Source organism: Rhinichthys klamathensis, unplaced genomic scaffold (assembly GCF_029890125.1).
Source record: "Rhinichthys klamathensis goyatoka isolate OS25496 unplaced genomic scaffold, OSU_Roscu_1.1 h1tg000098l_1, whole genome shotgun sequence".
Classification (NCBI taxonomy): domain Eukaryota; kingdom Metazoa; phylum Chordata; class Actinopteri; order Cypriniformes; family Leuciscidae; genus Rhinichthys; species Rhinichthys klamathensis.
The window spans coordinates 4,518,403-4,532,305 of NW_026606637.1; the positions used below are offsets into that span (position 1 = coordinate 4,518,403).

General features: G+C 36.0%; 1 protein-coding gene across 1 annotated transcript in view; it reads left to right on the top strand.

Moving 5' to 3' along the window:
• The first annotated feature begins 3,016 nt into the window (after positions 1-3,016).
• hap1 (huntingtin associated protein 1) overlaps positions 3,017-13,903 on the top strand; it is a 31,964-nt gene continuing 21,077 nt past the window's right edge. Inside the window, exons 1-2 of the mRNA XM_056252623.1 lie at positions 3,017-3,021; positions 3,889-3,984. Coding sequence (XP_056108598.1) covers positions 3,017-3,021; positions 3,889-3,984 — 101 coding nt within the window. The remainder of the gene's footprint in view (positions 3,022-3,888; positions 3,985-13,903) is intronic.

The window sequence follows — 13,903 nt, forward strand, 5'->3', positions numbered from 1 at the left end:
GCCTTGTTACCACTGTGCAGGCTGGTGGTGGTGGTGTAATGGTGTGGGGGATGTTTTCTTGGCACACTTTAGGCCCCTTAGTGCCAATTGGGCATCGTTTAAATGCCACGGCCTACCTTAGCATTGTTTCTGACCATGTCCATCCCTTTATGGCCACCATGTACCCATCCTCTGATAGCTACTTCCAGCAGGATAATGCACCATGTCACAAAGCTCGAATCATTTCAAATTGGTTTCTTGAACATGACAATGAGTTCACTGTACTGAAATGGCTCCCACAGTCACCAGATCTCAACCCAATAGAGCATCATTGGGATGTGGTGGAACGGGAGCTTCGTGCCCTGGATGTGCATCCCACAAATCTCCATCAAATGCAAGATGCTATCCTATCAATATGGGCCAACATTTCTAAAGAATGCTTTCAGCACCTTGTTGAATCAATGCCACGTAGAATTAAGGCAGTTCTGAAGGCGAAAGGGGGTCCAACACAGTATTAGTATGGTGTTCCTAATAATCCTTTAGGTGAGTGTATATATATTACTTAAAGGTGCCCTAGAATGTTTTTTTTTATTATTTTATAATGTTTCCTGGGTTACCCTTATAATGTTAGTATGTTTTTTAGATAAAAAATAATCATAATTTAGAAATAAATGGCATTTTTCCTAGCCTGCTTTTAGCCTCTGATTTGAACACTCTGTTTGAAGGGGCGTGTCTGCTGTGGGATTCAGTGTAGCCAGCCACTGCTGTGATTGGCTGACATGCTTGCATATGAAATAGCAACGCATTACATGTGAAACTCTCTCCCGAATACTTTTACTACTGCTATTATACGTTTTTACTATAACAGCTATCGAGATTAACGAATCGTGAGATGTTTTTAAAGTATTTAGATCTATTCCCATCACATAAAATGTTGCCGTGATGAGCATTGAGCAGATGACGTGTTGATCGCGAGAATGAAGATCTTATCATTGCAAAGCAGTTTCTGCACTCTCTCTGCTTTCCCCAATGCAAACACGATGATGTAAATACAGTAAGAGCTTCGTTGTGCAGTAACGTGCGTCATTGATTTCATAACGAGTTTGGCAAGTGTCCAGATAAACTCGCGCTGTGTGGAAAGATTGTTCTTTGATCGCTTTCTGTATATAATTTGTTCACAATTTAAATACGATTATTTTCATCTTACTAAAAGAAACGATGTGAAGCTGATATTTTAGTCACTGGCTTGACTTACTGATGCATAAACAGTATTGAACGATTTTGAGAGAAAGATTACCTGTCTGAACTTGAACAATTACACATCAGAAAGTGTTGCTTGGTAGCTCGATCCGAGGCCAGCTCTGTATTGGCCCAAGTTGAGGAAACAGTCGGTGAAATGTTTGGAAATTTCCAGAGAAAATAAAATTAACCCATTGTTTCTTCAGAGGCTCAGATGAAGGAACTAAAAAATACTTTTGTGTTCATGTGTACATCCACACTGAGCAACTGCCATGCTTCGGCTGCGCAGTTCCGCCTGGCATTGAGGGCTGGCATTATGCAAATATTTGGAGGCGTACATATTAATGATCCCGACTATTGCGTCACAGTTGGTATTGTGTGGAGAACCGACCGTTTTTCAGGGGTGTTTTTCATAAACGTGAATTAAATGAGAACGCGAAAACAGTCCAGTTTGAGATTCACTCTATGTCATGTCCATGCACTGAACTCTTGTTATTTGACTATACCAAGGTTAATTCAATTTTGAATTATAGGTCACCTTTAAATCAAAAAACATTTTCAGTTAGAAGTGACATTTTAATCATTTCTGGGGGGAAAAGTCTGACTTTTTCATAGGTAGTATTTCATGTATTAAAACGATTTAATGATATAACATATTTTCATATTTACCTTAAAGCTGCAGTCCGCAGTTTTTCCTCTTTGTCGCCATCTCTGTTCGAAATCTGCAATTGCAGTCATTCGCGGAATTATCAACTTTACGTGAGTTGTACTTCGACACCGCACAGCGCGGATGAACACAATGTTTGAGGAGAGTGTGAGGCTGTCATCACCGCGCCGGTGTGGATACTGGCATTCAGAATCACAGATGATTCTTTTTGGAAGTATGACCAACATAATAATTTTCACCGGAAAATGTCATTTGAAGTAACATCCACTTTTTTTCTGGTTCTGACATTGCAGTAAATCGTGCTGATTAAATCAAAAAATCGCTTATCATATCACGCAAAACCGTGCAAATTATACTGTTCCCAAATTGTTAATGTTAACAACATCAGGATTGCGTGACTACATGTAATGTCCTTCCGATATGTATCCTTGTTTTCTCATGAGCCGGTTGCAGTCTCTTTTTTCACTCCGAAGTCCGAACGAAGTCTTTTGCATTTTACAGCGTGTGAATCTGTTGTCACTGGTGATTGTCGTTTGAACCTTTCTGGATCCGCCATCAAATTAATAAGTTTAATTATATCAAGTGCTGTGAGAAAAGGCTATAAATCTCCACCTCCAGCATCCTCACACGCAATATAGCCTACTAGCCGAGACTCCTTCTTTATGTGTACAGAATGTGACGTAATGACGCAAAGACATGCTCGAATTTCCCGTGGAAATCCACCAGTACCACTGGAATTAAAAACATTATTACAAGCTTACCGCTTTGAATCGAGCTAAGGCAAGCCGATAGTTTGGAACACTGGCTGGTTATGTATTTTCTCAAATATGTATTTTGAATAATCTTTACCCCAAAAAAAGCTACGGACTGCAGCTTTAATGGTATTAGTAAAAATTGACATTAACATTAACAAAGTAGTTAACTAATGAACCTTATTGTAAAGTGTTACCACCTTAATTTTAATAATCAGTCATTGTTAGTGTCTCCCTGACACTATAATACACAAAATAATACACTATATTTTAAAAGAAAAATGGAATTGGCGTACACCACATAGTTCAATGCGACACGAGTATGGTTACTATGATTATGAGCTTAATCACAGTAGTTTGATCAAAGTATTGCGTCTACATGAGGTAAAATTTTATCGCAATATTGCCAAAATCCTATTATAATCACATTATGAGGGTGCATGTAAGCGCAGTGTCAATGATTATAATGGGTGGGCGGGGCCTATGGTGTGATGATGTAAAAACTATTCGTCAATGTCATGCTCTGGAGGCAGTCATATGCAAATGTACTTGCCTGTGTAATGTCACAAATCCCACAATATCCAAATGAGTTGTTTTTGGAGCTTGATTAAATCAATGCTTTGTTTATAATGTTTTATGCTATGAAACTTGCAGGATGTTTTAATGGTACAAAGACCGCTTATATGTCAAAAGATCAAGGCAAATTTGATTTCTCATGTCATGATCCTTTTAAGTTTAAATAAAAAACAACCCCTGGAACATAAAACTGGCAGAAGCTGAAGATTCTATGTTATACAAGTGTCACACTCTGCCACATACAGCCGTATCATGACACTTATCATTCATGACTGAAAATCACTGACACATATAAATGAGTGATTCAGTCATCAGTGAGTAATATTATCAAATGAATAAAGCATTGATTGCAATTTAATAATCAAAGGTGTCCACAAATCATTCATGAGTGTAAAATGAATGATTAGGTTAAATGAATCAGTAAATCTGTTGGTTCCATGAGTTGATGAATTGAGTCATTTGATTAAATTGACCTGGCAGTGGTGAAACTGCTTTTAGCTGTATGAGCTGCAGAGCGCCGGCTCACAGATTGCCTCTCTTTATTCTCTCTCTCTTTTGCTCCCACCCACTCCTCTTACTCCACCCTCCCTATCGCTCCGTTCTACTCTTCTCAGTGCACAGGCCAGTCGATAGAGTGAGCCGAACAAGACAGGGCAACCTTGAGCAGGTGTAAAGGACAGTTTCAAGAAATACACAGGCTCCTGTGTGTGACCTATCGTCTGTCTACCCGGCTCTGCTTTCACCCAATACAGAGATCATCTATCAGGTGCTGTAAGTAGCTCTAGACTTCTTTTATGTGTCTGACTCGCAGTTTTAGCTACAGCTGTCCGTACACCCTATTACGGGACCATCAGTTGTGCTTCAACCGGCTGCTGTTACTGTAGATGTTTATGGGATATGACACAGATGGACATGACATCTTTGGTGCAGTCTGTTTTGGTTTCCTACATTGTTAAAGAGACTATAGAAACCCTAAATTGAAAAGAGACTGTAGAGAGTTGATGTTTAACTGATATCAGTCCTGCTGTGAAATGTGATATATCTACAGTTTGTTTACAGGCCTTTTAGGCAATGTTGAGTGTAACACAACAAAGGAAGACATTACAATACATACAATACATATATCATTACAAATATGTAATTGCCTATTTAAGGACTTATAAATACCATATAATATATAGGCCTAGCTCTTAAAGTCAAGAATTTGCATGTTGTTATGCAACAACATTGCTCATTGTGTAATGAAGGAGGTTAGCATAACAATTTTAAACAAATATTCAGAGGACTGTGATCTAAAGATCTTAGCATTATAGAAATTTTTAGAAATTAAAGGGATAGTTTCCCCCAAAGTTTGTCATAACCTCATGTTGTTTCTAACTGTATGAGTCTCTTTCTTCTGCAAAACACAAAAGAAGATATTTTGGTTATTGATAACAAAACAGTATTGGCGCCCATTGATTTCCATTGAATGAATGAAAAAAACACATCTCAAATGTTCTACAGAAGAAAGAAAGTCTTTTAGATTTGAAATGACAAAGTGAGCAAATTATGACAGATTTTTTTTATGAAATATCACTTTAACTATGATTTTGCTGAATACATCTTTTTAGTTATGTAATTTCTTATTTCACAAACTTGCTCTTTTTTTCAGTAATTTTGTTTCCACAAAGAATAGAAGGGGCAGTAGAGATTGACAATGCCTCGACAGATTTCCTATATGTTTCCTATTTCCTAACTAAATGTTTCTTATTTCCTAACTGGATATTTGGACAAATTCTGAATCAAAGAGCATAGTAATCTACTGCAGTGTGTCAAAATGTGCAATGTGCATACATTGTTTTCCATATAGTTTGCATTATGCAGCACATACTAATGTGTAAGTTTGCTCTATTTAGAATTTTGCACTTTGTTGTTTTACAAAACATTAGATACTAACTTCAATGAGTACCGAACATTGAGGTCTTTGTTCGGTGTGATTATATAAAATATACATACATTACTGATCAAAGGTTTGGAGTCAGTAAGTTTTGAAATTAATACTTTGTTTCAGCAGGGATGCATTAAATTGATCAAAAAGTGGTTGTAAAGACTTTTGCATTGTTACAAAATATTTTAAACAAATACTGTTCTTTTGAATTGTCTCTTCATCAAAGAATCCGTAAAAAATTTGTTTCAACTAAATATTAAGCAGCACAAATGTTTTCAACATTGTTAACAATAAGAAATAATTTATGAGCACCAAATCAGCATAGTAGTCGATATGTGAATGATCATGTGACTGAAGACCGGAGTAATGATGCTGAAAATTCAGCTTTGCCGTCACAGGAATAAATGACATTTTAAAATATATTAAAATAGAAAATAGTTATTTTAAATTGTAATAATATTTCATAATATTTCTGTTTTTACTGTATGTTTGATCAAATATATGCAGCCTTTGTGAGCATAAGAGACGTCTTTCAAAAACATAAAAAAATCTTACCGACCCTAATCATTTAAACAGTAGTATATGATTTATTCTAGTCAGGTTAAATGAAGATTTATTATTTGATAAAGGAGTGAGACATTGCAGTAGAAGTTACTGAAGTTACTTCATCCAGTATAGCTTCTTTTGGCCAAATGCACAGAACACCGAAGTTATCTGGGATATTATATTTGTTTCTCTTTTGTTTTTGCTTGTAGGCAACAGTAAGGGACATTGTAGCAGATCAGATGATCACCTTTATATGCACTGATGTCATTTAATACATGAACATAACTTGACTTGACCTCTTAATCTTAGATCCCTGCCCAACTTACCAGCACACATCACGTTTTCTTCTTCGTGCTACTGTATGATGTTGACATCTTCTCTCATATTCCAAGTCTCATATAACTACATCATCTTTGAGGAAACATGTTTCGAGGAAGAACTTTAATGACCCATAGGAAGGTTTTTATTATTCATGTCCTCAGGTTAACATGTAACACGCACCCAGTCCACTCTTTGTTAGGTTTGATTTACATTGAGGTGAAAACCTGACCAAACCACCTGTCAGAGAGAAAGGGAGGGGCTGGACAGATAGAGGTGATGTCATATTTATGACTCTGAGCCATTTAGTCTTTAGCTGGAGTTCAGAGCTGTGTGGAGAGTCAGTGTTCGGTTTCAAGCAAATAAACTTTACCGTGATTGTCGCCTCTCATTTTTGGATTCACATTGTCTCTGTACATATTTAATTAACTTTATTGTTGTCCTAAAGTCTCATATGCCCATTTAATATATATTAAAACAGTTTTAATTGAACCCATTTTATCTGTGCAGAGCCTTAAAGGACCAGTGTAAAGGGGTGGTATAATGGCGTTTTTCACAAGATGTAAAATATGTTGTTGATGTCCCCGGAGTGTGTATGTAAAGTTTTAGCTCAAAATACCCCACAGATATTTTTATATAACATGTTAAAGTTGTCACTTTTTGAGGGTGAGCAAAAACGCACCGTTTTGTGTCTATTCCTTTAAATGCAAATGAGCTGCTGCTCCCAGTACAGAGGGTGGAGCTACAACAGCTTGTGTCCTTTTACCTCACACATGCACTGAAAATTTAAAAAACTTTTAGCCTTTTATGTTCAAACCGGAGTCAGATGATGTCAACAGAGTCTGAATGGTTCTGAATGGTTATTGATGAATTTATGTAGCTGATGTGTAGTTATCTTCTAATCATTGATTAGCATATTCTGTCTTGATAATCCTAACCCGTGAGGAAGCTCGTGTAGTCCCTACAAGCCGTTTGTTGTACACTGTAAAAAAAATCCTGTTGTTTTTACGGAAAAAAAACTGGCAGCTGTGGTTACCAGAACTTTACCGTCAAAAATACGGTATCAACGTTTTTGGTTTTACAGACTTAACGTAAAATATACAGTAACCGTAATTTATTATCTGATATAATGATAATTTACCAACCTATTGAAGTATTAATATCTGTTTTGTACCATTAACACACTGACAACCAACAACCATCACAACAGTGATGAGAATCACATGATAAAGCAAAGCTCATCACAAGCAATCTTCCACAAAAAAGTTAATACTATTATATTGAAGCTGCACAGTGTTATTTGCACAAACATTAAACACCATCATGGTAACACACATGAAATTTTAAAAATGCAATAAACATTCATTTAACAACATTAAATGTAACATAAAACCCTAATGTACATAACTTATTAAAAAATAACTAAGAAAACTAAGAAGAAACATAGTTATTTCAACAAAAATAAATCAAATGTGAAGTGTCATGCAGGGAATTGTGGGAATGTCAATTTACGGGTTTTCACTGTAAATTATACAATGAGTTGTTCTTTTCACTTTTAAAAACTGTAAATTTAACGGTATTTTACAGTAAAATTACATTAAATGTACCGTTAGATCTATCACAGTTATTTACCGTATATAGTAAGGAAACTTTCTGTTAACCAATTAACAGTTTTGCACTGTAGCATTTTTCTTTTATCGTTAAAATCACGATCATTTTTTACAGTGTAGTCCTTAAAAAGCAATTTCTTTAAAAGCAAATATCTCCTTTTGCTTTGATCTTTGAGCATTGTAACTTTGAAGATGTGCTCGAACAGCAACATTACATACTAACTAAAGTTAGAAAAGTGAAATCATAATCAACCACCCCTTTAAAGGATGAATTATGTCATTATTTACTTGTGTTTTTATCTTTCCAAACTTCTGGAGTGTTGGGGGTAACTCTAGTAGCTTGTAAAGTAATGCATTAGTTTTAATTTTACAACAAAATATCTGAGTTACTTTATTTCAAATAAATAATGCAAGTTACTTTGTTTTCTTATTTATTGACTGGCACCTCTCCAGTCCCCATGAGAAATAGGGAGTAAGTGCATGTAAACATGATGGTTATTGTAGTTCTAGACTAAAGGTGAGCATCTCATTCACTCATCTCATTTGCACAAAAACAGATTCAGTATCCCTTAAAATGAATAAAAACAGTGATATGCTATTGCTATAACTTAGAATATTACACAAACCTGCAATAATTAAATATGTTAAATTACACAAATATACTTTATGTATTTCATCTCACTTTATTAATCAATGTCTTTGCTGCTGAACTGCGATGATCCAATTCAGCCATAAGCAAAAATGACTTTAGATAAATACATTTTTTTTCATTATTGCATAAGTAAGAGTGTTAAACTTTCATCTCATGCGTTCTATTCTTCTGCAATCCAGAATGGCAGCACAGCAGAAAAATTTCTTTGAGCTGCTCCTTCTACTATACAGGCGCAAATTTGCATTTGGTTTGAAACAACAGAAGATATCAGAATTTTCATATTTTTAAGCTAAATCGTGTAATTTGGAGACTACCAAAATATAATAATATTGCAAAACAGGTTTCCACAATATTTCAACTGCATATTGCATCATCAAAGTTTTATTTACTGTACATTGTTTGTACTTTTATGATTTATTTGTCCTTTTAAGTCTGAGAGAGTGTGTGCAGGACTGCTCGTAGGCAATGGTGATTGTTTGTATAGTCGGCACACATGATCAGATACAGCAGTGATAGGAGAAACTTATCTATCACCTGTTGGGCAGAGACAGAGTTCTTCCCTTAGATCTCTTTTAGAAGCACCTGATCTTGCTGTTGAGAGCCAACATCATGACTAGCCTACATGACTTCAGACTGTACAGACGTGCTTGAAAAATGAATTTAGCAGTTCTTATTTAAAGATTATGAAGGTAATGGATTATTCCTTTTCATGCATTTTTAATTTTCTGCATCTGTGCATGATGAAAGTGTAGTTTTTGAAGGACATATCCTCCAAAATTGTTATTTAATCTGATTTTGATTGTGCAGAGCAGACTGCCTTATTGCACTCATTTATATCTGTATCCAACCACACCTTTGTTGGTCTGAACTGTCATGGTTTATTGTCGGCTATCAAGATACTTGATCTGACTGAGGCAAATTATTGGAAAGGATTCTTGTAACTGACAGTAATTTACAGAAAATGAGCATATGCTTCCTTGTTTTCTTGATGTGTTTTCTTTGGACTGATTGTTTGTTCTGGTGTGAATCTTTCTGTTCACTGATAGACTGATACTATATCAGCCAGGCTGGTTAATTTGTGGATATTTGACCATTTTGAGATGTTTGGCATTGGACGATTTGCATGCTTCAGTATATTGCCATGAGGAGTTAGTTCTCCTTTATGTCACTTCCAAAATCTATCAATGGGCTTTTCAATTCATAAAACATATGCAGTTTTCAAATATTTTGATCTGCCTTAGCAGCTGTTGCCATCTGCCATTATTGCCAGATGAGTTTTGCTCTTTTCTCATGTAAGTGTTCAGTGTTGTACATCTGAATAATTTTAAAGAGAATTTTTGACAAATTATTCTAAAATACAGTAAATCATTATTGTCAAGGCACTAATAATACTGGGACAAGAGAAGATATTATTATATATTTTTTATATACTGTATATGTTACTTGATTTCATTTTTGTATTGTTTTAAAGGTCTTTAAATGTCTGCCTCATTTTCTATAATTAAGTTGCATTATTTTAATACTGGCATTATATTAAGTTTCTGCCACCCCGATATTTCGGCATTGGCATTGGTCATTTAAAAACTATATTGTTCAACTAATATATTTGATCAAGGTGAGAGAGAATAGGACACTAGCATTAACCTTGACAGGGTTTATCAGGGAAAACTGTTCAAATTACGATTTTCCCTTTGAACTGCATGTATATTCCTCAAATGGCTGATTATCATTGAGCAGTTTGTAGGAAGTTGTTTGATTTTTGCTTAGCACTTATTTTGATGGAAATAAATGTTGTATGGAAAGTTACAGTTAAAGTGTGTCCTGTAGCAAAGAAAAGTGGATTGAGCTCAATTTTTAACCCTCTGGGGTCCTTCATTTCAGAGTCACACTCAGGACCTTCGGGTCCAAATGGGCCGGAAGGGTGGGATTAATATTTATTAAAAAAAAATCATCTTTTTTTTTTTTACTTGTTTTTTAGAATATTTTTTCTTTTCTTTTTTGGTGTTTTGAGATAATTTCAAAAATAAAAATGATTTATAATTAATATTAATGCAATAATTATGACCCATTTTTTCCCCATTGAATATAATAGAAATTTAAAAAAAATATTTTTATTTTTTTTAAAATTTTTTTAAACCTGTATTTCATTTTAGGGTGCTTTCACACCTGCCTTGTTTAGTTCGGTTGAATCGCACTAGAGTTCGTTTTCCGAATTGGTGCGGTTCGTTTGGGTAGGTGTGAAAGCAGCAATCGCACTCGGGTGCGCACCAAAAGCGGACCAAACAAGCGTACCGAGACCTCCTCGAAGAGGTGGTCTCGGTACGCTTTCAAACGAACTCTGGAGCGGTTCGTTTGTGGTGAGAACGTGATCCGAACTCGAACAGACCCAACTGTCAGAGAACTGCGTATTTTTGGACTAAACCAGCTGCCGTAGTCAGCCGCGCTGTGTTTTATGGGATGAGGAATAATGTTTGTTGACATTTTGCACTAGCATGCAGCTCGCGGACAAACGTGGAGTTCTGAGGAGGTGCGACTTCGCCGCGTGCAGTGCATTAAAACATTTTGTTCAAGCCGCATCCTCGATTCATTATGAAATGTAATTGTTTGCCTAAAGTAATATACTATGACCAGGGATACTATCAGCCCACGCAGTCGTAGACTCTCCATAGTCAAACGCTGTCTGCCGGATTTTCCTCCTCTTTGTTTACTTCCGGGAGCTCTGGAATTTTCCCGCACGTTGATTCTGACCAATCGAAGTGCAGTTACCTCTGGCCAACGAGTGATGTGGATGTTGTCACGTGACTGCATTTTGGTTCGTTTCATCAACTCATCATCTGATTCGGACCAGAGCAATCAGTGTGGTCTGAAAAGGAACCAAAACGCCTGAAAATGATACAAAGTATCATTTTTCGCCCTTAGTCCGGACCAAATGAACCGAACTACAGGTGTGAAAGCACCCTTAGAGTCAAGCCTAGGCCTCATGAAAGCAATTTTTGAAATGAGATGGATGCCATCTGGTGGACAAACTGAGCATTTTAAAAATTCAAAACCCATATGTAATCTGAATTTATTAGTGTGTATGTGTATAAAAGTGTGTTTGTGTGTGTGTGTGTGGATGTGTCTGTTTTGCACTCTTGATGTTTTATAGATTCACCCCTTCACTGTTGTGTGCTTTTTTTCTGGATCGTGGCTGATTTGTAGTTTGTACGCACAAAATAACTCTGTATTTTCACATTTTTGCCAATTTCCCATTCATTTCCTATGCGGGTCCATTTGGACCCGAAGGTCCTGAGTGTGACTATTTTTTTTACAACCACTTAGACTATTCAAATCCTGTCCCCAATTTTTTGGGGTGTTCATATGCCAAGTACCAACAAAGTCACCAAATTTCGGACCATTCCGATAAAGCAATGATTTAAAAATAAATAAATATTTAAATGCTTCGGGTCCATTTGGGCCGAAGGACCCCAGAGGGTTAAATAGTGATTTTCCTTGTAATAATTGTTTATCTCAGGACTAATTCTTTGTGACTTAGGGAATTACAATAATGTGTTTGTGTTGTTTACAATGTGATTTATACTAGATTATTAAGAGTAAGACTGTAGGGACACATATGAACAAACTTTGGCAATGTTGTAAAATTGGTGTTCGGTGGAAAAGGAACACTGTATACTTGCAAATAGACGTCCTTGTGTACGTGTTTGCATGAGCCCTTAATTGCCCATAAAAGCCCTCTGACAGATGCATCATGTGACCAAGCCGCACGTTCACAGTCCTCAGGTCTCCTAGGAAACGGTCGGTTCAGAGTGCACGCTGCTTTCAGCCAAACACATGCTTTCTGAACATTGAACATGCCCCTCCCCCTAACTTAAGCCGTAATTCAAGTGTGTCCGTTCTGATAGGCTGAAAAAAAGACTTTCTTTGTTCCTCCTCTCTCTGCCTCTCCCACTTTCTCTGGTTTTATCACGCTCTCTCTCTTTTGGCCTCCCTCTTTCTCTGAGAAGAGAGCCCTAGAGACTATGTGAAAGGACACACGTAGGCACCTCCAGCAGGAGTTTGGTTGGCAGTGAGTCCGGTTTTGTGTACAGTCACCTTGAGGTTGTCCGTAATCTCTGGCTAAAAGTGAGAGTGACTTAAAACCTTGGTCAATATTTAAAAATCAACAATATAGTGTTCAAATTTGTTTTGGAATGCAAAGTTTGTATAGAGCGCTGAAGTGATGATGTATTTTTGTAGGCCAAGCCTGGTTCCCCTTGATAAAAATCCTATAGGATTTTCCATTGGATTTTGGGTTATTGCAGAAAATAAGCTCAGTTACTCTGTTTATCATTCTTACATGTTTTGTTCATGACGATAAGCTTCACAAATCAACACAACTTTTATGAATATTGAGGTCTAAATACAATTGCCAGAAGTAAAAAGCTAAATGTGGACTTTAAACAAACTACACCATGCTGAATATTTTCTCTGAAAGTTTGAGTTAGAATAGTTTGGAAGAGTGCAATTCTAACAACGAGGCTGTGAAAGTGAACTGGCAATAGTTGAGTTTATCTATTTACCCATTTAGCCACTTGTTAGCAACAGGCTACAGGGGATGATGTATTTTGTGTCGTAGAATAAAATGTGAAAATATCTTGAGCTTGTGTTAACCACAGACCTCATTACAGGAATTTAACCTAAAACGCATTAAAAAAACCCATTGACTTCAGGATGATAGAACTGGAAGTACTAAAATGGTAAATGGTTTTAGCCTTCAAAAATACGTCATTCATGCAGCACTCTATTGAATTTACACTAAGCCCCGCCTTAAAACCGCTACTGACCAATCCTACCAACTGTAGCCATATTTTTAGACAAGTTTTGCTTTTTTATTGCAAGTCTATGTGTTTGGACAGTTTTATAGGGAATTTACATAAATTATACAAAAACAAAGGCATTTATAATGTTGACACAAGATACCTAGAGAGCTTATAAGCGGTATTATAATTGTTGTTCTTGTATCTCTTAAAAATCTCATTGAATACTTTTATTCAGCAATGAGCCATGAAATTGATCAAGACGACAGTAAAGCCATTTTATAATGTTACAAAACATTTCTATTTCAGATCAATTCTGTTCTTTTGAACTTTCTATATATTAAAGAATCGTGGAGGAAAAAATAAGCACCACACTTCTCAACATTGATAATAATAATAATAATAATTGTAATTGACAATAATAAATGTTTCTTGAGGATCAATTCAGCATATTTGAATTATTTCTGAAGGATCATGTGACTGAAGACTGGAGTAATGGAGTAAAAACTGTTTTTACTGTATTTTAGATCAAATAATGTTGCTTTGGTAAGCATATTCAGTTTTGTGTTAAATATCTTACATTTCTGGAGTCAACATTTGTTGCACTGGTTGCTTTGCGGGATACAGCATTGTGTAGAGTGCGCAATGTGCACAATTCTGCAGTTTTACTGTGGGTCATCTGGGTTTTCTATGCATATAAAATGTGCATAATTACTGTGTATAGTGTGCATAATATATAATAAATGCATGTGTACAGCATACAGTAGTATGTTAGAATGCTGTTCTGAAGCATTTTTAAATGAGGCTTCTCTGTTTTCATTAATTGATAGAAGTGTTTGTT